Raw genomic sequence first — 27356 nt, 5'->3', positions numbered from 1 at the left:
TATAACATTATACATTTAACATTTTTCTTGATCTTTTTTTAACAGACTGCTTTACTGCTACTTTTTTTCCTTCTCATTCTTCAAGACTAGGATCAGAAAGCTTATTCAGTTCACCTCAGCTACTTCAAAGACTAGCTATCTGGATTCACATGTGACTATTCAGTTATCACTGATATCTAGCAGGACCTGATGGCTCTACAGGTTTAGCAACTTTTCTGATTTTATTCCTCCATGTAAGTAAGGTCTTCTTTATTTTATGTAGCTTCCCTTTTCAGGTACATGACAAACAGGAAGGAAAACCAATTTCTACTGTTATTTAATTCATGGCTAAGGATCACCAAAAATTAATCAGCTGGTACATATGTTGGCCAAATTTCTGGTAATAAGCCTTTCTATATTTAGCTAGAGTTGTAGATGGAGAGTAGACACAATTTAGGTCTATACCTGAAGCCTATCCAGCCTGACAGAACCTGACAGAGCTTGCTGCAATTCACTGACATTGCCTTCAAGAACCCAACAATGAAGAATCAGGTGGGATTTTTGTGGAAAATGGGGAGAGGGAAGGAAAGAGAGGAAGAAAAGAAGAGAGAAGGAGGAGGAGCTACAGAAAGAAAAAAAATTTTAAATCTTGAAATAATTTTAAAAGAAGCATACCTTGTATCTTTTTAATTTCTGAATTTCTTCTTCAATTAGCATCTGGTGTTTGGCGACTTCTGACTGAATGGTACTTAACATATTACTACTCTGATCTGTATCCATGGGTTCCTCCTTGGAAAAAAAGAACAGCAACACTAAACATTAACATTGTCAACATTTTTAAAAGGATAAGTATGTAACAGAACAATTACTCTGAAATTAACATTTAAAATGTTGGTAACTGAGTAAAAGTATTCTAAAATATAACATTAACACACATAAAACTCACAACATTTCCAGGTATAAAAATATGTTTATGTGAAATAAAATACTTGACATATGGATATTTCTCTTTTTCGCAAGATTCATTAATTTTAGTCAAATTACTGCACATATTTTCACTATTAAAAGTAATTTTCCTTTTTAGTCAGAAACAGAGAATCTAAAAATGCTATGCTAAAAACTTTTACAGAAGAACTTAGTAATTAATATGGACCATTACTACAATATATACAATACATACTATTAAGTATGAAGTATGAGTGACATTTTCTAAGAAAATAATCTAACAAGAAAAGTAATATGTTCTAGTAAAATGTTTAAGTCTCTGAGGTCAAGGGCTATTTTTCACTCTATATCCCAAGCACCATGGCATACATCTTTGTGTATAGCATATACTTAATAAATATTTATTAAATTAAATATACATAAATTCTGACAACCAACCTCTGCAAGCTGTCTTTGCAATTCAGCTATTTTCTGTTCATATATCATTTTTCTGTCAGACACAATGGCCATCAGGTTAAATCGTATTTCACCTTCACTGTATCTAAAAAAGATTTCTGAGAATTATTTCCCATTTTATTATAGCAGAACAAAAAGAGTATACTGTTCTCAATAAGAGGAAAAATTATAGTAATCTATTTAAAAATTACCTTTGAAAGCAAGCCAAATACCCTAAATTGAATAACCTGTGCAAGCAGATTTTAAAAGTTCACAAACAAGAACAATCTATGGACAAACCAAATTCCAAACCGGATTGCATTTGTAACTGCTTTTAGACCAATACTTTCATTTTTCATCAAAATGCTTAGGATGATACTAAGCATACCTCTTTACCAATTCCCCTTATGGCAATGAGCAAGATGAGAACAAATATTCAGGAAAAAAAAAAGGAAAAATTTTATTTTCTATTGATAAGAGTTAAAGGCAAACTGATTTTTGCAAAATTTTTTTGACCAGGATAGTATCTTATGTTTGTGTCCATGTCCTGTTCTGATATTACTAGCTCTTATCCTTTTCCTAAAAAAAGTAAGCCTTAGAACAAGGATGAATAACAAGAACCTAAAGTGACAAGCAAATAAAACACATTTAAAACAGTTGTATGGGGTGAATTTTACTAAATTTCAAGTACATTTTCTAAAACATTTCACTTTATCTCATGAAGTATCTTACACACGGCCAGCTTAAATTACCAGATAAATTTTGTCCATCATATGTAAATACACAAGAAACAAATTTATTTACTAGCACAACACAATGATTGTTATGTCAGAGCACATTTTTTTTTAACTCCTCAGAGATGACACATCACTACTTAAAATTAAAGGATTTTCTACAATAATAGCAATGGTATTCTTGAATGACATTAAGTTTGCTAAAATTAAATTATTTTTTAAAGAGTTCAGGCTTGACTTTATTGGATGCTAATCTTTTTGTTTTTGATTTTTTTTTTTTTGGTGAGGCAATCGGGTTTAAGTGACTTGCCCAGGGTCACACAGCTAGTAGGTGCCAAATGTCTGAGGTCAAATTTGAACTCAGGTCCTCCTGACTCCAAGGCTGGAGCTCTATCCACTGCGCCACCTAGCTGCCCCAAATTAAATGTTTTTTAAATAAAGAAGATAAGTCCTAAACAAATTTTTAAAACTGGACTTTGGCGCCCATAAAATTTCACTGAACACTTACTTTTGTATTCTTTTCTCTATAACTGGTCTTACTGCATTAATCCAGTCTTCTTGATTACACGCACCTAAAACAAAATGGAAAGCATTAAGTAAACTAAGATGTGAAAAAAGCAACATGAAAAATGTTTGGCAGGTTTGGTTTAAAAATATGTCTTTTCAGGCAATGGTGGCAGTTATGAGGGGAGGAAAGCAGAAAAAAAAAATTTTTCAATGTTAACTACTTGTTGTTTTAACTCTCAAATGTCTGCGGTAACCAGGACCAGAGACAGAATGAGAACTGAGCCCAAGAGATAACACAAAAATATAAAATAGAAACCTAATTTCAACCAATAAGTCTAACTTTAATTTCAAACTCTTATCTCTTAGCAGAGTGACAAATAAGGTAGGAAAACTTGATTGATGAATTTCGTCTTTTATTTCCTCAATTTATCCTTTGATGCCTATGGGCAGTTGGTCAGATAAAAAGAAGCAAGAAATGCAAGGAAATGGGATAATTCATATATCAGAAAAATTAAGACAGGAATAAGGAAAAACAAAAGATATGCACATTTAATAAACTGGAATGGACTATACGAGGATTATTTGTTTTTTTAAAATTAATTGATTTTGAATTATCAACAAACACTTCCATAAGCTTTTGAGTTTTAAATTTTTTCCTCCTCCTTCCCCACTTCTCTCCCCAAGATGGAGCGCAATCTGATAAAGGCTATACATATACATTCCTATTAAACATACTTTTACATTACTGATGTTGTAAGTAAGAATTAGAACCCCAATAGGAGGAACCACCAGAAAGAGGAAACAAAACAGAACAGAAGAAAAAAAATAGCAAATAGTATGCTTTGACCTGCATTCAAACTCCACAGTTTTTTCTTCTCTGTGGATAGCATTTTCTATCATGAGGCCTTTGGAGATGTTTTAGATCCTTGTTTTGCTGAGAAGTTTTAAGTCTACCAATATTAGTCATCACAAAACGTGGCTGTTACTGTGTACAACGGTCTCCTGGTTCTGCTCATTTCACTTAGCATCAGACCATACAAGTCTTTCCAGGTTTTTCTGAAGTCAGCCTGTTCATCATTTTTTATAGCACAATAGTATTCCATTCCATTCATATACCACAACTTGCTCAGTCATTCCCCAATTGATGGGCATTCTCTCAATTTCCAATTCTTTGCCACCACAAAAAGAGCTGCCATAAACCTTTTTGTACATGTGGGTGCTTTTCCCATTTGTATGATCTCTCTGGGATATAGCCCTAGAAATTCTATCGCTGGGTCAAAGGGTATGCACATTTTTACAGCGCTCTGGGCATGGTTCCAAACTGCTCTCCAAAATGATTGGATCATTTCACAACTCCACCAACAATGCATTAGTGTTCCAATTTTCCCACGTCTTCTCCAATATTTATCATTTTCCTGTTTTGTCATGTTGGCCAATCTGATAGGTGTGATGTGGCACCTCATTTGAATTTCTCTGATTAATAGTGATTTAGAGCATTTTTTCCTATAACTATAGATGGCTTTTATTTCTTCATCTGAGAACTGCCTGTTCATTTCCTTTGACCATTTATCAATTGGAGAATGACTTGTATTCTTATAAATTTGACTTAATTCTCTATATATTTTAGAAGTGAGGCCCTTATCAGAGAGACTGGTTGTAAAAATTCTTTCCCAATTTTCTACTTTCCTTCTAATCTTGGTTGAGGATTATTCTTTGACATGCTAACAGAAAAAGAAGAAACAAGTGTGTTCTCAGACTGTCTTCATGACAAGTTTCCAAGAGTTATAAAGGAAATTAAATGGGACTGACACTGAAGAACTGAGGGTGGTTTGACTATCTGAGGAGAAAACAGAAACGGAAAAGATGAGGCTATGTTGTGGAGAAAGGGAAGAAGAAAGGGAGGGAACTCACTATATCTCACATAAAAGGGTTGCATAAAATAAAAAAGTATAGAAGGAGCAGAGGGAACTGGAATCTGATGCTTTCCTCTCTCTCACACTCTCTCTCTGGTATATCTGCTTATTTATAAATACTGAGAGTAGGGGTAAAGAGGAAGAGAGAGAAAAGTACAGGAGGAAGGAAGAGAAATACACAATTAATAATCACAATTGTAAATGTAGCTGAACAAACTGATCCATATATAAGATGACAGCAAAATGGATGAGAAAGCAGAACTGAAAAATATGTTGTTTACAGGAAAAACACTTGAAACAAAAATTCACAAAGACATCAAATGATAAGCTGGAGCTGAATTTATTATGCTTCAAGTGTGAACTCAAAAAAGCAAGGGTAGTAATCATGATTTCAAATAAGGATACAATAAATATAGACATAATAAAGGCAGAAAAGCAGAGAAATTAAAAGCACATTATAGCACGTAAAAACTTGAAAGGAAAAATTAATTGAATACAGGGAAAAACAGATAGCAAAAGTATAATAGTGAAGGGATCTAGACCTGTTTGGACCTAGACAAACCTAACAAAAAGTTAAACAAGAAGGAAATTAAGGACCTGAAAAGAACTTTGGGAAAAAATAAAAATGACAGATCTCTAGAAATCAGTGAATGGAAACAGTTTATATACTTCTTCAGTGTGCATGACACTTATAAAAATCATCCAAGTACTGAGGTATAAAAGTCTCATCACCAATGCAGAAAAACAAAAATTTACAGATTAAAATGCAATAAAACCTATACTTAATAAAGGGCGGCCTTCGAAGAATGAATTAAAATTAAGTGGAAACTAAATAACTTAATCCTAAGAATTGGAGAGGATCTTCCCTTCCCAAAAAAACTCACTGAATTAATAAAACTAGGAGCTGGGCTTTTGAAAAACAAAAAAAACAAAACAAAACACTAATAAAACAGATAAACAATCTCATTTTTTTTTAAAGAAAGGAAAACCAAATTGTTCATATCAAATATAAAGAAAATTCTAAACAATTAAAAATGAAATAAAAGAAACTCAGGAAATATTTGCTCTACGATATGATAATAAAACTGATAAAATGAAGGAAATGAATATTTACAAAAAAATAAAAAAATATAAAAGCCACAACTTTTGTCCAGAAAGTGACAAAAAGGAGGCTAAACAAATCACAGAAGCCATGGAAAATTTCAAAGAAAATGACAAAAATGAGACAACATAACAAAACTGAAGGGAAGTAGCTAAAATAGTCCTTAGGGGGAAGAAGAGGGTGGAAAACTGCTATCTCTAAATGCTCTCATCAACCAAAAAAAAAAAAAAAAAAAAAGAAGAGGAAAAACAAACCAATGAACTAGGTATGCAATTAAGAAAACCAGAAAAAACAACAAATCACAAACACCAAAGCAGAAACTCTGGAAATCAAAGAAGAGATTAATAGAATCAAAACAAAAAACCCCCAAGTCAAAAAAATTCATTCAATTAATAAAACTAGGAGCTAGGCTTTTTTTTAAAAAAAAAAAAAAAAAAAGAAAGAAAAAGAAAACAAAATAGTAGTAAAATAGATAAACAGTTAGCTAATCTGATTTTTTTTTTAAGAAAGGAAAACCAAATTGTTCATATAAAACAAAAAAAAAATTCTACACAACTGAAAAGGAAATAAAAGAAACTCAGGAAATATTTTGTTATATGATATGACAATAAAACTGATAAAATGAATGAAATACTTACAAAAATATAAAAAATATAAAAACCTCAACTTTTGTCCAAAAGGTGATTTGATTACATAGTACAAAAACAATTAACCAACATAAACTGTTATTAGCTATATAACAAAATATGCTTACCTAAATCAATTGGTCCTTCTCTTAATCCATCTAATTCATATAGCCTTCCGTTGACAGGAACATAACTAACAAAATGAAAAGCATCTTCTTCTTTTGCTGATGTTTTCGCATCAAATTCGAACATTTGTTGTCTAAAGTAAGCAAAAAATCAAAGTTAAAGAGAGAAAGAATGAAATATTAAAGATAAATATTTCCTTTATATAATATAAACTCCCACTACCTGGCAAAACTGTTGTGGACTTGTCGAATCACTTCTGAGTTGCTTAATGCCAAACCTTTCATCTAAAATTTTAAAAATTAAGCATATTTTAAAAATAAAGCATATTAAAGTGAGAATTCACTTCCCAAATAATGTAAAAAAATGATAAAAGTGTCATACTTACAGCAGCATCAAAACTTTGCGAAAATTCTTTAAACTCTGAAAGTGTTTCCCCTAGATGGACATCTTGATGAGTACAATTCAATAATACACTAACTATTGCTTGAGTTGCACAAGCATTATTTATTACCTTTAATATAAAAAAAGGGAAACATTGTTATAAATAGTTAATTTATGACAGTAGTCACAGTCCAAATGAATTATAACAGTGACTTTCAAACTGCGTTTCAAAGACTCTCTGGGTTCCTTGAGGCATAGTTCCTTTTAAATTATAATTATAAAAGATACTTAACTTTAGTTCTTTTCTAACCCCATTGGGCAATTAACTTAAATTAATCTGGGATACCAGTACATGAATATACAGAACACATTTGTGATCTCAAAAACTGAAAAAGCAATGCACAGAAAATCACTTCTGACTATTCCATCTCTGAAATTTAGCTGGTTAAGTTAAAGTTGTAATTTTCCCTTCTGTTCTTCCTACCTTCACTGATGTTATTACCTAAACTTAAAATAATATTCTAACCCTCCAAGCCAGCTCAAGTCCTATCTCCTTCATAAAATTTCTAATTTTACAGCCTATATTGGTCACTACTTTCTCTAAACTCCCATTAGCATTTAATTGACAAATCCAATGGCCTTTTCTCAATCCTCATTGTTCTTTGACATTTCAATCATCCTCTTTTCCGAGATACCCTCACCTCTCTAGATTTTTACGATATCACTCCCCACTGGCTCTTCTATCAGTCCAACAGTTCCTTCTCAATGTCCTTTGCTAGAGTTTCATCCAGATTAATTTCACTAACCTTTGGTGTCCTGTCTCCCAAGGATCTGTTCTCAGCCCCTTTTCTCTTCTCTCTATATACTGGGAGTTTTTAAAGAAGTTCATAAACTTAAAACAATTTTTTTGGATAACTACATTTTAATAAAATTAGTCTCCTTTGTAATCCTAGGTATTTTATGCATTTAAAAACATTCTAAGAAGAGGTCCAAGAGCTTCACTAGACTGGCAAAGGAATCTACTACACAAAAAATGTTAAGAACCCCCGTCCTAATCTCTTTCCTGAACCCAGTCCTATATCACCCTCTGCATTTTGGACATCCTGAATTTGATTCCTGTGATACCTCACAAACTCAACACGCCCAAAACAAAACTCATTACCCTTCCCTCCAAACCTTCCTTTGTTTCCAATGTTCCTATTACTGTCAAAGGCACCCCCATATTTATTGGTACTTACCTCACATATCCAATCTGTTCTAATCCTGTTATTATCTTATCCTCTTCTCTCCAGTCACACAACGTCCACTCTGCTACAGGCCCTCATCAACTCACTCCTGAACTATTCCAAAAGCCTCTTAATTGGTGTCCTTGCCTCATTTCTCCTCATCCCAAACCATCCTCCACTTAGCTATCAAAGTGAATTCCTAAACCACAGATCTGCCCACATCAATCCCCTAACTCAATAAGTTCCAGTGGTTCCCCATTACCTCCAGGATCAAATATAAAATGCTGTCTGGCCTCTTACAACCTAGCTCCTTCCCACCTTTCCAGTCGACCCTCAAAACACACATTTGAAAATTCAGTTACATTGCCCCATTTGCATTTTCCTTGAACACTGAGTCTTCTCAATGATTGGCCTTGTAATGCTCTTTCTCTTCACCATTATCTCCTAGCTTCCTTCAAGACTAAACTCAAAACTAACCTTCGGCAGGAGGCTATCCTAGTCATCCTCATTACCAATGCCTTCTTTCTAAGATAATCGTCCATTTGCACTGCATCTGTATTTCTCTCACTCTCTCTAACACACACACACACACACACACACACCACAGTTATCTGCGTGCCGTCTTGTTGACTAATAAATACTTGACTATAATGGAAGTGAAAACTAAATTTCAATTAACTTTGCTACTGACCAATTTGTAACTACTGTTTTATGAAAAAAAAAATCTCTAATGTTTAATGAACATTGATAAACATTAAAAACCAAAACCCAGATGTCTGATTCTCTTGTTTAAGAAGCAAGTTGTCAAAGAAATGTAGGAGGACTTAAGACAAATCCTGTTCAGTCAATCCTCAATATTCACGCCTTTAACTTTTGAGACTTCAAGTTCTCGTGATTTTATTAGTAACCTCATTTTCACTTTTGCATTAGCAACTGCACACAATTTCAGCTATATGCAGGACAGAAAAAAATGAGAGGTGTGTAAGTTTGTGGAGCAGCAGGTGTCCATCCTACTAGATGTGTCACTGGTCTTGTTCACCCTTTGTAAAGAGCTCCCATTGCATTCACTGCATTCATATTTTCCTTGTTTGCCTCTAAAACTCAAGTCTTGTGTTGCTATTATGCCCCTGCTGATCTGATCAGGCTGGTGCATCCTTCACAATAATTTCCAATGCCATCCATAAGCCATGAAGGACAGTGTCCAAAGGTCCCAGCAACCTAACCCGTTGGTTTATAGAGGGTGGCCAAGGCATAGAGGTTTACAACAGTACATTATACAGCCCTCACACTGCAATTTGACACAGTGGAAGGTAAGATTCAGGTTTTAAAATGTTTTAGTTTTAAGACTTTATTTGCTGTACAATATCTATTGTTACTATAGATTTCATTGTTAAGAAAAGTGAATACTGTCTGAAATCAATGTTTTGTTTTTTGTGGTTTTTTTTTTAAACTGAGATGTTAGCATAAAAGGTCACAGAATTCTAGGGAATTGTTGGTGAGAAAAAAATGTCTTGCCTGTTGCCAATTTTATTTTGTGTACTGCATTTTATGGGGTACTTTATGGTTACTGTGTTAGGAAAAGTGCATATTATCAGAATTAATGTTTTGTTATAAAGAATTATATGCAGAAAATTGTATTTTCAGCAATCTCTAGCAAAATATTACAGTTTTTGGTGGTTGAGGGAACCTAACATCCTATTTCCCATAGGTTCAATGTATCAACATTCAAGTTTTTTTACTTTCTCACCATTTTCTAGGAACATTACCCCAGTGAAATTTGAAGACTGCTTGTATTTGCCATGTATGTAACAAAAAATTATTATGTATTAAAAGTACTTTATGAATAGCTTTCTATCAAGCACTGAGGGGAATTCAAGCATATAACAACTCTATGTTCAGGTTGTAATCTACAGTAAATGTTTTAGTAACATGTCTACCCTGTCAATGTACTACAGAGAATAAGAATGGGCACTGTGCAAGAATAATATGCAAGGGCAGCTAGGTAGCGCAGTGGCTAGAGCACCAGCCCTGGAGTCAGGAGACCTGAATTCAAATCTGGCCTCAGACACTTGACACTTACTAGCTGTGTGACCCTGGGCAAGTCACTTAACCTCTGTGCCTACCGGAGGGAAGAAAAAAAAAGATAACATGCAAGTTTTTTAACTGTTCCAAATTTTCCTTGGCCATTTCATATACTCTCATAGCTTCACCCCACTCATGGATAACTCCTCCCACACATCCATATTTCTAGTCATGATATCCCTCTGGAGCTCCAAACCCACATTTCCTAAAGCCTGCCAGATATCTCCTGCTGTACACACCACTCAATCCAAACCAAATTTACCCTCTTCTTCCAAAAATCTACTCCTTCTTCTAACTTCCCTGTAAAAGACATCACAATTTGTTACCTAAATTTGAAATTCCATTTAAACTAAAATTCGTTCCTCAATATTCAAAATGCTTCATTTTCTTTTAGGGCTCCCAAAATCTAATCAACTGTCACTTCCTCTCAATCTTACTGCCATAATGTCCCTTGCTTCTAATTCCTTCCTTGCCATTTTCATTACCACCATACTACCTCAAAAGCTATTACTTGGATCATTACAACAACCTGACTTATCTCTCCCGAAGTCCTAGCCCTAACCAACTACTGATGTCAGAGTATTCTCCTTAAGGCACAGTACTGATATTCATTCCACCACCTATGCTGCAAACTAGACTAGTTGACATTCTCCAAACACATAGTACATGGATGTTCCAGTCTCTGATATTTATTTATGTCACTCCCACTTGCCTACAAAACATGCCTTCTCTGCTTGTCAAAATCCTACCCATCTTTTAAGGCCAAGTTATGTTGTCATCTCTTCCATGAAGTTCTGACTCTCCCAATCATAAATGATCTTTTCCCTCTTCTAAAGATGAATAGAATATTATAACTCTCTTATAAAAACACTAAATACATTCTACTATGTCATCATTATTTGTATGCCTTTTTTACTTCACCATTATAAGTTCCTTGAAGTCTATTTTATCTTTGTATCTCTAACAGTGCCTTGGACATAGCAGGCAAATCATTAAATGCTGAATAATAAATTAATTTCTTTTCAATGGAATCAGACCACTATAAAAATAATGTTCTGGTTAATATGGCCAGTTTTGCAAAATAAAAAAAACCTATCTGCCTATGCTGTTTTCTAAAAATATTCTCAGATTTTTAAAATGAATTTGGTGCCACCAAGTGGCTGAACTATATACTACTAATTTAAAAACAATCAATCTTTAACTGTTAATGTAGTGTAGGTAGTGAATATTTAGTGAACAGGTAGTATTGAACTTAAGAGTCCAAAACACACAAAGTTTAAATTCTGCCTTACACGATTAGCAGCTATGTAGTCTTAAGCAAGTCACTCAACCATTCTCAGCCTCAGTTTCCTCATCTGCAAAATGGGCATAACAGTATGTACCTTACAGGATTGCTGTGCTGATTAAATGAGAAAATTTATGCAAAGCACTCTGCAACTATTAAAGCATTATCACAAAATCATAGAATTTGAGAGTTGGGACACCAGTAGGACTCCAGTACAAATCATACATGAAAGGAAACCACATTATAACATACTCAACAGACGGCTTGGATAGCTTCTGCTTGAAGATTTCCAAAGACAGGGAAACCACTTTCAACACAAGGCCATTCCCCTTTTGGACAGCTCTAATTGTTAATAAGTTTTTCCTAACATCAAGCTTAAAGAATGCTTTTTGCAGCTTCTCTCCATTGCAACTTGGTTCTACCCACTTGAGCCAAACAATACACGTCTAATAATTAATTTCTTCCACATGACAGACCTTCAAATACTTCTATTATCATGTCTCTCTTGAAGTTATCCCTTCTTCAGGCTAAATATGCCTGATTCTTTCAACTACTCCTAAAATGACATGGACTCAAAGCCCTTTGCTGTCCTGGATACTCTTCTCTGGTCACTTTAAGATCACAGATTGAGAGCTGGAAAGGAACTCTCTGGCCAATCAATATTCTTCTTAAAGTGCAATAATGAAAACTGACCATAATACTCCAGATGAAGTCTGACAAAGATGGAGTACACTGGTATTTTCACTTCCCCATTTCTGGAAGCCTTGACCCCTTTAACATGGCTCAAGATTATGTTAACTTTGGAGGGAATCCACATCACACTTGCTAACTCATTGAGCTTGCAATACACTAAATTCACTACATGTTTTTTGACTACTATCTATCCATGCTTTCTCATCTTAATATGAGCTATATTTGTGAACTTTATTTTTTTGTAGCCAAGTATATTTATTACTCTTTTGGAATTTCATCTTGGTGAATTCAGACCAATGCGTTAGCATGCTAAGAACCTTCTGATTCTGACATCTAGTTTGTTAGCTATTATTACATATGTCCAATAAAACAAGCTGCTGAGCACACTTCTTGTATCTAAAATTTAGAAAAAAGTTTAACTTCAAGACAATTTTATTTATCCAGCCCTGATTCACATAAATTTCTCCACACTATTTAATTTGTAATCTTATATATTTATATTAAATTTTAGATCTCACTGAATCTTGGACTAAGAAGGGACCTGAGACCATGAAGTCCAACATGTACCTGAACAAGAAGGCCCTCTACAACTTAACTGGCCAATGTTAGTCCAGTCACTTGCTTGAAGACCTTCAGTGAAACACAATCAGAAAGAAACAGAACCAGAAATGGACTAGAAGTTCTTAACCTTCTTTATGCATGTCATGAACTCCTCTGGGAATCTAGTGAGGGCTATGGACTACTCTTTAATGTTTTTTTTTCTTTTAATCAAAACTGAAATAAACACTAAGAAGTTAGTTAGAAGTTAATGAAAATAAAGATGCAATTTTTTCCCCCATCCAAGTTTATGGATTTCCTGAAATTATCCAGATTTTTGAGGGAGTACAAGGACTCCAGAGAAAGAATTGACTCTTCATCTTAGCAACATCCTTCCATAGCCCTGAAGCCATACTACAGATGCTGTCTGAATAAAGAGTTTAACAGGTCTATCACTGAACTTTTTGTGGATACTATGTATCTCTTAATAAGACCCTCAGCTTTTTGGCTGCCATATCAAGGCTGCTGACTCATACTGAAATTGTACTCCACTAAAATGCCCAAGATCTTCTTCAGAGTATCTAGTCATAATTTTCTCCATCCTGTCCTTGAGATACTGGTTTTTTATCCCAAGTATATGACTGCATTTATCTGCTTTAGATCTATGCTCCTGTGCACTTTACTAAATATCTAATCTGATTCAGCCCCAAAAGAGAAATGCTGTGGAGAGGGGCTGGAAAGTTTCATTTTATATGTGAAATTTCAAAATGTAGGAGTAAATACATAAGAGAAAAATGTAAATCATAACTGACATTTATATCTAATGATCATTCCATTGCCAAATGCTTTAAAAGCCTTATCTCATTTTAGACTCAAAATACTCCTGGCAAGATCAGTACTATAGACTGTGTTATTCCCATTTTACAAATAAGGAATCTAAGGCTGAAAAAAGTTATGTGGCTTGTTCTTGGTCAATCAGTAAAGCAGTAAGCATTTATTAGGACTCTACTACTCCAGGAACCATTCTAGGCTCTAGGCATACAAAAATAAGAACAAAACAATCCTCACCTTCAAAGAGCTTGCATTTTATTAGGGAAGGAGGGGAAGAACAGGTACATATCTAAGTAAATATAAACTATTAGGGAAAGGGTGTGCACCTGTAATTTCATTAGCAGAGGGAACTCCCTGATAAGGAAATTTCCTCTACCAATGCAAGTTTATAGTATTAGAGAGTTTTATAGTATTTATAGTATTAGAGAGTTGCTTGCTGCACTGAGAATAAGTAACTTGCCCAGAATCACACAATCAGTACAGGTCAGAGGCAGGACTTGAACCCAAGTTCTGGGTTCTAAGGCCAATTCTCAATCTATTCTCTCTCTTAAATACAAAACAACAACAATCCAAGTAATTTCAGGGAGCAATAAATAAATGACAGAGATTATGAAAGGCTACACGTAAGAAGTGAATTCTGAAGAAAGCTGGTGATTCTATTAGATAAAATCCAAGAGGACAATCTATATAAAGACATAGAGATTAAGGAGAGAATATAATATATGAAAAACAACAAGCAGACCAGTATGGCTAGAATGTAGAGTGAGTGAAAGGGAATAATGCATAATTTGAAAAGGCAGATTCAAAGTACAGTGTCAAGAGCTTTGAAGGTTAAACAGGATTCTGTATTTTAACTTCTGGACAACAGGGAGTGTTATTAGAGCCTCTGAAGCAGAGAACTGACATGGTCCAATCTGTGCTTTAGAACTTAACATTTCAGCAGCTATGAAGAGGATGGGTTGGAGAGGTAAGAGAGTAGAGGCAGGAAGATCAAGTCAACAAGCATTTTTTAAATACTTACTATATACTAGCTACGGTGCTAGACAATCCCTGTTCTCAAGATTACAGTATAATAGACATAAAAGGAAGCTGAAAGGCATGGGGGGGAGGGGGGAATGGGGAAGAAGGGTAGGAGGAAGGCACCCATATGTAGCATGGTGGAGAAAGAACACTTAGGGAGCTACTTTAATAGTCCAGATGACAAGTGATAAGGGTCTAATCTATGAGAGTTGCTATGTGAGTAGAAAGAATAGGAAAGATGCAAGAAATGTTGTGGAAGGAGAATCAATAAAACTTGGTAAGCATAAGAGAGAGGACTTGAATCCAGGATTTCTTGACTCCAAATCCAATACTTGAATCTCATATGCATCCTCTCATGACAGGTTATTTTACCAAGATAACTGAAGTTTTTAAAAATACAAATTGTTCTCTGTCTTGATTGATTTGTGGATGTACCATAGTTATAGGGATTTTGCATTTCATTACAATCAGAAAAATGGATTAGCTCTACAGAACAATTATTTGAAGATTAGCTCCAATCAATTGTTCAAACAACAACATTTAATAAGCACTTTATATACCAAGCACTCTGTTAAGATCTAAGGATACAAAGACAAGAGTGAATGATCCTTACCTTCAAAAAGTTTACATTCTAGTGGAAAAGATATATACCTAAGTACATATGCTAAATTTATATTACGAGCACACCCAACATATGTATATATTTAAATTAATAAAAGGTTGATTTGGGAAGGAGTGCATGAGTAGCTGGTGGTATGGAGAAAGATTTTGTGTAGAAGACAGCAGTTTAAGCTGTGTCTCAAAGGAAACCAGGGATTCCAAGAAGTGAAGGTAAGGAACAAGCGCATTCTAGGGATGGTAGACAGCCAAAACAAAAATATAAAGATGTGTGCAAAATAGTGAGTATGCAGTATATCTAGACTGCAGAGTACACAGAGGGGAGTAATGCATAAGGATGCTGGAAAGGTAGGAAGATTCATATTTTCAATATATAATTCATTAATATAATAATTATTAATAAATAATTCAAATATAATAAAAGCCCAAATTAAATCCGATTAAGAACAAGAAGCATTACTGGAGAAGCAACAAAATAATCTTAGAACCAGGAGAGACCCGAGTTCAAAATCAAGCCCTAACACTATCCGTCGACCTTAGGCAAGTCATTTAAAGTTTTTTGAGCTTCTCATAAAAAAGGGGCTAATATTTATATTACCCAATTCATAAGGTTTTGAGGAAAAGTGCTCTGGAAACCTAAAAGCACCACAGAAGAGGAATCATCAACAGAACTATTAACTGGTGCTTTTAATTTTGCTTGCTCCTTTTCCACAGGTTTTATATACATATATATATATATATATACACACACACACACACACATATATACCATCCACAATCATCTTAATAGCTAACATATATATAACACTTCTTTTCAAAATTTACAAAGTTTTACAAACTTGTCATTTATTATCTCCATCTTTGCAGATGAAGAAACTAAAAGAAACTAAAAAAAAAAAAACCAGGAAGGTAAAGTGACTTGCTCAAGGTTAGCCAACTAGTTAAGTGTAGGAGATAGAATTTGAACTCAAGTCTACCTGACTCCAAATCCAGCATTCACTCTACTATAACCCTCTGCCTATAGCATTAATCATTCAAAAGTATCAACACAGTGATCTCTACACTAACTATTATGGGAAAAATAAAAAAGAAATTGAAAAATGTCCTTCCTTGTACTTAGCTATATGGCAGATAGAAAAAAATTACATAAAATAAAGTGCTTGTCTGCAAGGAGTTTACACTATCAAAAATCTTATGAATATAATGTAATATAAAGAAATTAAATAATATAAATAACTATATAATTAAATAATATAAAGAAATAATGATCAAGTATTTAAATGAATGCTGTAGACCAGTGGTGTCAAACCCAAATGGAAAAGGGCAGCATAATGACTTGGAAAACCTCAAAATAACCTTATCTATGTTGTACTGTATTTTTATTTTTGTTAATTATTTTCCCAGTGGTCATGACTTTGACAACTCTGGTATAGATAATAAGTACCACAAGGGTTGGGTAGTCAGGAAGGCTTCATGGAGAAGTTGAGACTTGAGCTGACCTGATAGGAATGACAAGATTTAAATGTGCAGAAATAAAGAGAGACCCACATTCCAAGCAGGGGGAGAAGCAAGAGTATGGAAGAAAAAATAAGGATGGTATTTTGAAGGAATAATAAAGAGACTGGTCTAATTACAGCAATTCACCTTAGATTAAGAGTAACACCAGGCCAGATTATGAGGGTGACGAAAGCATTCTGAGGAGTTTATATTTAGAGAGCAATGTGGAGCCATAAAGGTTTCTGAATAGGGGAATAAAATGAGAAATGTGTTTTTGAAAGGTCCAATGTGCAAAATAATTAGAACAGGGAAGAAGCTGAAAACAGTAAAGAGGTTATTATAGTAATTTTGAGTGTGAAGAATTTAAGGCCCTGTATGAGGATGGTTGCAGCAAAAATGGAGGGAAAGTGACAGGAATGAGAGATGTTTTAAAGAAAGAAATTATAGGGCACAGATATGAAGGATGAAGGACAGAGAATAAAAAAAATAACTTTAAGGTTTCTACCTTTTTCCCCTAAGAAATTGGTGGTAGTCCTGACATTACTGGGAAAGTTACTTGGGTAGATGAGCTCACTGAATTTGAGGAAGTGGCTAGAGATCCAAATGGAAATAAATGTCAAACAGGCAGCTGTCAACAAAGATCTATTTTGCACACACAATTTTGCACTTAATTAGTATATGTTCTTCGGATGTTTCACCTGTGTTAATATTGCTTCCTTAATTATACTATAAGCTTCATGAAGCCAGGGACAACATCTTCTATACTTTTTTGTATCACCCCAAATTCGTAGTTCAGTGCTAGACAAGCAGAAAGCATTCATTAAGTGTCTGCTGACAGACTGATATGTGGGACATCACTGCTATGGTAAATTTACAAGAAACATAAGCATACAACACTAAGAACAGAAAACATTAAATGTAGGAAGGGAGTGTAGTACAACAGAAAGGACACATGGCCTTGTGCAAGTCCCTTAACTTCCTGGAGCCTCAGTTTCCTCATCTGCAAAGTTAAGAATATGGACCTGCCTCACTTAGAGGATTGCTGAGATTATTCAATGAATTAACATATGAGAAAACACTTATAAAACTACAGTTATCATTAACAGATAAAATGTGTTTTCAACAAATCTTGGGTCTTAACTCAAGAGCAATATCAAGGGTCTCTCATAATTCATTCCCTCTCTTGTGTCAATTTCCTTTTCTTTATTATAGGCACCTTCCCTATAACCTGTAAATATGCCCAGGTCTTAAATAATCTTAAATAAATCATCACTGAATCCTAGCTTCCCTTTTCAAATGCCAGCCCATCTTTTTTCTTCCTTTTTAAGGATAAATTTTTCCAATACGTGTATTTTCACCTGCTGCCTTATTTCCTCATCACCATGAGGACTACTTCAAGCTATCAGTTCAACGTCAATTCTTAAAAGTATAGACTACAGATTCAAAAAATTATGAATACTCGACACTCAGAATTCTAGGAAAAGCTGGAGAAAAAAGTGGATTAAGAAAGAAGGCACCAAGTTAAAAGTAAAACATATAAAAAACAAATATTTAACAGAATAGCATACAATTACTTTAAATGGCTTAATACACTACTCCTGGTGCAAGAGAACACTGTACTAAGTGACATGAAACCTCCTCTATTATTGTAAGGATTGTCATACCTGCTTTGCAAAAAATATTGTGTCAAGTCTGGAATCCTGAACCACAGAGCCTGCTGGTTCTTCTCCTGGCTGCCACTTGAAAAGAAAAATTAACCCATGAACTGGCCTACAAAATAAAATACAAATTAGTGATATCTTTTGTGCCAAATAGTCTTAGTACAATAAGTCATCCAGTTAATTACAAAATCTAACAAGAAATTAGAAGTAACCCTTAAAGATACTACCCTTCTCAGCCTCCTGCCTCCCAGACTCCCTTCCCCCCCCAAAAGGGGCAGCTTTCACCATGCACAAAGTATTATTTCTGAAGAAATGGATTCACTGAATCCTAGATTATTATTTACTTTTTAAATGTCATAAGTTAGAAAGAGAATTGTAACGAAAGCCTTGCCCTCAAATACATGGACTATTTAGCCCTAAATTATATTACCTTATTTAAAAATTGAAAATACGTGCAAGATAAAACTAGAGCTACTTTTAACATTCTATATAGAATTCCATGAATGAAGTTCACGAGTTGAAGGGCATTTATAGGAATTAATGAAAGTATACCTTACTAAATTCAGCTAGTCCTCTATGCAGGAAAACTAGTCAGGAGGGAATTACACAGCTGAATTGTCAGTTTTTCTCAGCCTTGAAAACTTTTGTGTCAATGGAAGCCAACTTCCACTACATCTGAAGAAGCTGGAGCTGTTAATGCTTTCAAGGTCCCTGTACCTTAACCCTCTTGGGAGCCCCTAGCCCTTGTGAGTCATTTATGGCAGACACACCTCCCCAGTCCCTGTTCTGCTGTGGCTCTCCAATTATTGAAGGATGGGTATGATTTCAAAACTGAGCTCAAACATCACCTCCTTCAAGATCTCTTTCTGCTTCATGCAGAACACTGTGCTGGACACTGGGGAAGACACAAAATTAGATAAGACATAATCACTGTCCTCAGAGAGCTCTCCATTTTTATGTCGGTGTCCCCATCCTGAAAACTCACTATCTCAAAGAGAACAGTTTACCATAAAAATCCCTTTCTTTTCTACCAATTAGAGTTACTTTAACTAAAAGCTATTGGACCCTTTGCCAGTGTACCTTCAAGTCCCAGTTGTCAAAGACCCTCTCATCACAAAATCTATCCATCCCCATCCATCACAAACCATATCCTGATATCCTACCCTAGAAGATCTGGTCACCAGAGTCTATCCTACAAATCACCCTAGTCTACTCTGTCCTGTGTAGCAGGATACTTCACTAAAGCCATGGAGATAATGGGGTTCTAGGATCTAGTGCTCAGGCTCTAGGTACTGAGACTTGAGTAGCTGAGGTATAAGAAGTATTCCTATTGTCTCCAGCTGGCATGTTTAATACATGGTTGATTAGTAACAATGTTAAAGATGATGATCAAGTTTTAAAGTAATGCATATAACTTACTATGATAGTAACAGAGATATGTTTGTACATATAGATGCTTTTTGTCTGGGTCTGAGATTTATTCTCTCTACCAATGAAAACGGCAATTGTTATGCAAATTAGTCTTGCATAAAGTTGCCTAAGGCACTAAGAGGTTAAGTGATTTGCCTACGGTCATACAGAAAGTGACAAAGTTGGGCCTTAAACACAGGATGACTTGACTCAAAAGACTGACTCCTCTCCAACACAACTCACAGCTCACTGCCTTTCTCCCTCCCCTACTCTGAAAAAGAGAAAGAATAATCTTTTGATTATCCTCTTGACTGAGAGATACACATATATAAACAAATGTATATGTAGGTAGTAATAGAAATACATTGTGTTATTTAAAATTGTTTAATTACTTTATGGGTTAAAATGGGCCACAAACCTAAATAGGATATCATAGTTAGAATGGACCTCAATTCAACAAGAATTTATTAACTACCATTTATTAATTGTACTATTATTGTTATGTAGAAGACACCAGAGAAATAAATAAAAAAAAGAAAACAAAAAAAGCCCTGACCTCAAGGAGCTTACTGTTCACTGTGGAGGACATAACAATTACACAAATAAGTACATACAAGATTATCTCAGGAGGGAGAGAACATTAACAACTTGGGAGATCAGAAATGGCTTCACCGAATAGACAGCACTGAGTTGAGCCTTGAAAGTTCATGATTCTAAAAGGCAGAGATAAGAAGGCAGTACATTCTGAGAACGAGGGATATCCTAGGCAAAGACAAAGAGTCTAAATAAAGAATGCCAAATTTGGGGAATTTCAAGGAGGCCAGTATGAATGACTAGGCAAGAGAACAACGTAAAAGAAGTCTGAAAAGTAAACAGGAGACAGAAGGTGAAGGTCTTGAAATGACAAATTGAAGAATTTGTACTTTATCCTAGAGATATGGAGAGCAATGAGATTTTCAACCATGGGAATACAGACAAGGGCACTCTGAGATGTTCATAAAAAGCTCAAACTCAGCATGCCCAATATAAAACTCATTATCTTTCCTTCCTCCCTCCCTCAACATTCCTTTTTCTCTTAACTTTGTGATTTCTATCAAAGGGACCACCATTCTTCCTACCCCCTAGACTCACATCCAAAGAATCATCCTGTACTCTAGTTTCTCCCTCATCTCCAAACAGTCACGTCATATCCATTCTACCTCCACAAAGCATCCCATATTCATCCCTCTCTTTCCACTAACCCAGTCATCATCCTATTTTAGGCTTCATCACCTCCCACTTACATCACTGCAACAGCTTCCCTAATTGAGCTCCCAACAAGTATTTCCTCTTGCAATTCAACCTTGGCAACTCTGTTAAACTGGCATTCCAAAACTCCAGGTTTTTGTCATTCTCCTCAAGAATCTTCAGTAATTCCCTATGCCTCTAGGGTAAAATACAACATCCTCAGTTAGATGTTTAAAGATCTTGATTTCTGGCCACCAGTTAACACTTCAGACATCTTTCATGTTACTCCTCATTGCGTCCTATACATTCAAACCAAACTGGCCTAATTGTGGTTACCTACAGATGACGTTCCATTTCCTCATTCTTCTGAGGCTGCTCCCCCTCCTACTCCATCTCCCACCCCCACCTAGAGTGCTCTCCCTCCTTACTCCCACCTCACAGAAACCACAGCTTCCATCAAAGCTTGGCTTTCAGTGCCCCCTTCCTACCAGAAGCCTACCTTAATCACACCAGATGCTAAGGTACTCCCTCACGAAATTACTTTGCATATACTTTGTATTTAAGTTTCTGTGTATAGGTTGTTTCCTCTCAAACAGAATGTAAGGGCCTTGTTATTCCTGTTTTTATCCCCAGTGCCTAGCACTTAAATACTTGCTGACTGTGTGTTGAGGGACAAATCATTTAACTTCTCAGCCTCAGTTTCCTCATCTGTAAAATGGGGATAATAACACCTATAGTACCTACCTCACAGAGCTGTTGTGAGGCTGCATTAAGAGAGGCACAGCTTCCAGGAATAAGGAAGGGTTAGTCCTGCTGTACTCTGCCCTGGTCAGACCACATCTGGAGTATTGTGTTCAGTTCTAGGTGCCGCAATTTAAGAATGACATTGTTAAGCTTGAAGAATGTCCACAGGAGAATAACTTCTCAAAGCCCTTAAAAAGGCTTTGAGTTTATTTCATATAAGGATCTACTGAAGGAATTGGACATATTTAACATGAAGACTCAGGGAAAACATGATTCCTGTCTTCAAGTATCAAAAGGGCTGTCATGCGGAAAAGGAATTAGACTCATTCTGATTGACCCCAGAGAACAGAAACCAGGAACTTCCAAAAGTAAACTTGGATCTGAAGTTAGGAAATACTTCCAAAAGTCAGAACTATGCAAAAGCAGAATGGAAACCTCAGCAGGTGGCAGCATTTCCCTCACTGAAAGTCTTCCTAGAGGAGGGATGATCACCTGTCATGTTGACTCTGGTGGGGATGCTATCTGGGGCATGGGTGGCATTAGCTGAGTGTTAAGGTCTCTTCTAACTCAGAAATTCGTGCATCTTTGATTGCACTCCTCTGCTCAAAAACTCTCTGTAGCTGCCTATTGCTAGTGAGTGAATTGCATGTGCTTTTCTCTCCCACTTCTGCACATTTGCTCAATACAATAAGCATTCATTAAGTGTCTACTACGTGCCAGTCACAGCGCTAGGCACTAGGGATTCAAAAGACAAAAACCAAAATAGCCCCTGCCCTCAATGAGCTTACATCCTATTATGTGAAAATAACACATTCACAGTAAATTAAGTAAAAAATACATTCCAAGCAATTTCTTGGGCAAGAGTACTAGCAAGTAAGTGGACCAGAATAGGCTTTCTGTGGGAGGTAGCACCAGAGCCTAGCTTTAACAGAAGCTGAGGATTCTCTAAGGAGGAGAAGAGGAAGCAGTGCACTCCAGACATGGGGCAAATCCTGTGAAAGGCACACAGACAGGCAATGGAAGGTCAAGTACATGAAATGGCAAACTGGCTCTTTTGGCTATAAAGTCAGGTGTGTGTACAGTAATGTGCAAATAATCATGGAAAGGCAGGTTGAAGCCAGAATCCAAAGGGCTTTAAAAGCCAGAGAGATTTGTATTTTATCTTAGATATAAGAGGAAGCTATTGGAGTTTTTTGAGTAGAGGAATGACATGGTCAAATCTATGCTTCAGAATTTGGTAACTATGGGTTAGGGAAGAGAACGGTTACAGGGAAACTAATTAAGAGGAGGATATTGTAAGGAGGACTATGGATATGGAATATTACATAGCTGAGGTCTAGGTTAGTTTTGCTGAACAATTTTTCCCCTTTTAAAAAAAAATCTATTGCAAAGGGTCACTAACAGGAAAAAAAATGAGATACAAATTTTTTTTTTTTTACAGAGGCTATTGCAAAAATCCAAATAAGAGTGAGACAATGGAGGACTGAAATATGATGATGACTGAGTGGAAAGAAATGCAAGGTATTACATGGTGGTAAAATCAGTAAGATTTGTCAATTGTCTGGAGATAAAGGATGATAAAGAGATGGGTGACTCTGAGATTGATCAGAAGAATGGTGGTACTCTCAACAAAAATAAGGAAGTTAGAAAGACAGGGTTTTGGAAAGTAGAGATAATGAACTGTTTTTTATGTCTGGAATGCTCTTCTTCCCCTCTTGTCTTGCTGAGTCCCTAGCCAATCTTTTAATGCGTTACTCAAAAGGCATTTCCTCAGTGAGACCTTCCATGATGCCTCTGGTCAACAATCAACTTTTCTCTCTTATTTCATTACACAGCAGTAATGAAACTTTCTAATACACCAATAATGTGATATTGTATATTGTATTTTTCTGCATGTTGGTATATTACTCCCCTACTAAACTCTAAGCTCCATAAGGACAGGGACTATGTCTCAACCTCTGTGACTCCCTCAGCGCCTGGCACAATGCTCTGCACAAAGTAGGCACTTTACATTTGTTGAATGAATAAATGAATGAATATGAAAATAGATTTCAAGTTCTAAAAAATGGACTTTAAAATTGGGGACTGCTTGTACTGGAAATTTAAAACATGGACCTGCAATTGTAATTATATAATGGATACATACATACACACATTTATATACACATACATACACATCTAATTAAAATGAATTATCAAGCATGGTTATACTTTCAAATTTTAATTGGATGATAAAATCTTTCCTAAATTGGAAAAAAAAAGTTTTTTAAAGGGCTTACTTTAATTTCTCAAAGTTCTCTGGCTCCAAACTCCATATTTCTTCTACTTGTGCTCCTCGACAACCTAAAATAAGTGAAAACATTTTTTTTTTCAGAAAATTTACAAATGGTATTTGCTTACAAAGATTAAAGACACAAGTACTTATTTTAAAATAAGATACAAATTATGTATGCTTTATTTCACTGTATAACATTATCCTCATTTACAATTTCCACCAAAGTTGGTGGTGATGAAATCTGCCAGATTTCTAAAATTCTTTCACAGCACTAACCAAGTTTCTTTCTCTTTCATAAAATGGAAAAGCTAAATACTTTTCCCCTAATATTAATACATGTAACAAATGAAAAGTAAAAAAATAATTTTTTGTTAAGCATCCTGTTGAACTTAACCATCATTCTCTTACCAAACTACCTCAGCTTTCTTATTTTGGTAGTAATTATGCATAATATAGTTCTCCACTGAATGTAACTCAATGTTTTACTTCTCCCTTAGAAACAGCTAAGTAAAGATTTATCAAAAAGTTTGAGAGTATACATAGGGGTTGGGCTGAAAAATAGATTCAGAGGTTTGACTGTTCTGGATGCTAGAAGAAACTGAAATGATATGCAAGTACTCCAGGAAGATTGACTCTTGCACCATGTGACCATAAGGAAAAGAAAGACAAGGTACTTACTACCTTAGAACATAATGATAGATGAAGACTAACTTTGCCAGAGTAGAATCAGTCCTAATAACTTATCAGTGAATATACTTCAGCCAACACAAATAGGCAAGAGGTCAGGGATGAAAACAGCTTCTAGGGTGTGGATTCACGGATACCTCCAAGAAGAACAAATTAGGTAAAGTGAAAAATCAGTGCAGAACAGCTTAAAGTTCAGGGGAGCTGAAAAGTGTCTTCCTTACCCAGAGGCCAAGACAGAGCAAGAACAGGAGAGACCAGGGCATCTGTGAGTTATCAAGCTCTAACTAATGGTAAGAAAGAAGACTGAAAATCAAGTTTTTATAGAGAGTGAAGCTCCCATCAGACTTGGAAGTCGTACCAACCCTCTAACCAATAGTTTGTTTATCTTTGACTATCAAAACTGACCCAACTGACAAGGACCAAACCAAATGCCAATCTTCTCCAGAAAGCTTTCTGTTATTATTCATCAAAAGGGATCTTGTCAAAAAGTTGAGTTAAAGTACTTCCCTCCCCTCTCCACAGAAACAGTGGTGTGAAAGGGGGAAGGGTACTGTATAGAATATTGCATACACTGCCATGACTAACATATTGATTGACTTTGTTGAAGTACGTTCTTTTCTTTTCAAAAAAAGTATTACTAAGAGTGGCTAGTGTGAAGGAATGGGATATATTTGGAAACAAATGTGATAAAAATATCAATAAAAAAATTTTTATGTGATCTCACTTTAGATGATATACCACAGTTATTTGCGTACATGCATCTCCCTTATGAGATGTTTTAATTAGCTTGAGGGTAGGAATGTTTTATACTTTAATGGCCCTCCTAACCCTGGCATGTAGCTTCTCACATAGTATGTTATGCACTCAATAATTTGTCAAATGAATGAATTTTTAGAACACATGTAATGTATGAAATGAGGTACACCAGTATTAGCAAATTACTTGATACTTAATGGTCTCAAATTTTTCTAGCTCCAACTTAATGACCTCTAAAACCCATTACTGTTTTTCACAAAGTGAAAACTGAATTAAAAAAATCCTAAGTCAATTAAAAATTTTAATTTATGAATAAATACCATCTCATTCAAGAAGGTAAAAGAACAGACACTACCTGTTATCAGTATGAGAAATTTAACCTCAGCACAAGGGATCAAATTAACAGCTAAGAATACAGCCTCAAGAAAGAGACATGTTGGAAAATAAACTTGCAGTACAAAGAAAAGATCAGAAGCAAGAATGTTATAAAGAAGTAACATACATAATGTGCTGAATTCAAACACTCCAACAAGCTCCAGCTTTACTAAGCTCTTGATATGTGAAAGTCACTATACTAAGCTGAGGTTATACAAAAAAAAAACAAAAAAACAAAACAAAAAAAACAAAAACAAAACCAGCCCTGAACCCTGAAGGAACTTATATTCTGCTAAGGCATACAAGTAAACCAGACAAGTCATACAAAGCTAGATGAGGGGCTAGAAAGCACTAGCAATGAGTGGAATCAGACAAGATTTCAGACAGGTGTCATATGACTTTCAGACTTGAAGAAAAAACAGCTTCCAAAGGGTGGAGGTGAGAAGGAAGTACAATCAAACATTGGGGAAGTCTTGTGCAATGACAGAGGCAAAAGAAAAAATGCTGAATTTGGGGAATAGTTTGACTCAAACATAAGAATGTTAAAGGGAATTTCTCTATTAATAATGGATTAAGAAATAAACTTGTAAAGGAAGGCTCTCTAGATTGTAATGTATTTCAAATGTCAACTTGAAGAATCTGTATTTTATGCTACAGGAAATAACCACTATGTTATTGAGAAAGGGATTAGTATGATGACTTGAGCTTTATTCTATATGCATGGAATATGCATGGAACTCTCCCTTCTTACCTCCACCTTTTGCCTTCCTGGTTTCCTTTAATACTCAGTTCAAATCCCACCTTCTATAAGAGGCTTGTCCTGATTCCCTCAGCTGTCAGTGCCTTCTGAGATAATCTTCCACCTCTCTCTCTCTATATATACTGGATTATGTAGTTACTTAAATGTCCCTTCCTCCACTAGAATGTGAGCTCCTTGAAGGCAGGGGTCATATTTTTGCCTTTCCTTGAATTACCCGTGTTTAGTACGATGACTGACACACAGTAAGCCCTTAATCAAATACTGCCATCTGACCTGTTTTCTTCTTCACATCCCCAACATTTAAAAGTTAATTCTATACTTTTGTCATAGCTAAGTTCAAATTCTGCCTCAAACATTAAATGTGTGACCCTGGGCAACTCTTCCAACCCTGCTCAGCTTTAGTTTCCTAATCTGTAAAATGGGGATAATAGCACCTATTTCCCAGGGTTGTTGCACTTTGCAAACCTTAAAACACTATATAAATGCTTGAAATTATTTTTATTATAACCTAATTGTCACTTTATTTTTACTAATGGAAAATAGGACTAAAACTTTTAAAAAGCTGATATCACTGTTATAGCTAGAATTTACATAGCACTTTAAGGTTTGCAAAGCACTTTAAAAATTATTTCATTTTACCCTCACAACAAAAATGGGAGGCTAGTGCTATTATCATCCCACTTTACAGGTGAGGAAACTGCAGCAGGCAGGTTAAGTGACTTGTCTTCCTAACTTCACTGTGCCACCTGGCTGCCAGCTGACCGAATGTTTTAAAGGAAGAGTATTTTGCAAGTTTTATGGTAAGGGGGATAAAAGACTGGAGAGTCATGGAATCCTGAATCCAATTGAAGCTATTAAACATAACCCAGCAAGAAGGTGATGAGGGCCTGATAGGGTGTTGAAGACGTGAGGCTGAAGAGTTGA

At 35.4% G+C, this 27356-nt stretch overlaps 1 protein-coding gene across 3 annotated transcripts in view; it reads right to left on the bottom strand.

Annotated features, from left to right (window-relative positions):
* The window catches only part of UCHL5 (ubiquitin C-terminal hydrolase L5), a 38122-nt gene that overhangs the window by 9864 nt on the left and 902 nt on the right, over nucleotides 1-27356 (bottom strand). Inside the window, exons 2-9 of one of the 3 annotated variants that reach the window (XM_027843471.1) lie at nucleotides 23859-23922; nucleotides 18202-18307; nucleotides 6753-6878; nucleotides 6590-6651; nucleotides 6370-6500; nucleotides 2602-2665; nucleotides 1363-1465; nucleotides 655-765 (exon numbers count right to left, since the gene is read on the bottom strand). In XM_027843471.1, coding sequence (XP_027699272.1) covers nucleotides 655-765; nucleotides 1363-1465; nucleotides 2602-2665; nucleotides 6370-6500; nucleotides 6590-6651; nucleotides 6753-6878; nucleotides 18202-18307; nucleotides 23859-23922 — 767 coding nt within the window. Of the gene's footprint in view, nucleotides 1-654; nucleotides 769-1362; nucleotides 1466-2601; nucleotides 2666-6369; nucleotides 6501-6589; nucleotides 6652-6752; nucleotides 6879-18201; nucleotides 18308-21579; nucleotides 21619-23858; nucleotides 23923-27356 lie in introns of those variants that run through there. The other 2 variants (XM_027843470.1, XM_027843472.1) reach the window with 2 other exon arrangements.

This window comes from Vombatus ursinus, unplaced genomic scaffold (assembly GCF_900497805.2).
Source record: "Vombatus ursinus unplaced genomic scaffold, bare-nosed wombat genome assembly UNPS02014909.1, whole genome shotgun sequence".
Lineage (NCBI taxonomy): Eukaryota > Metazoa > Chordata > Mammalia > Diprotodontia > Vombatidae > Vombatus > Vombatus ursinus.
This window is presented reverse-complemented; position numbering and strand designations above follow the sequence as displayed.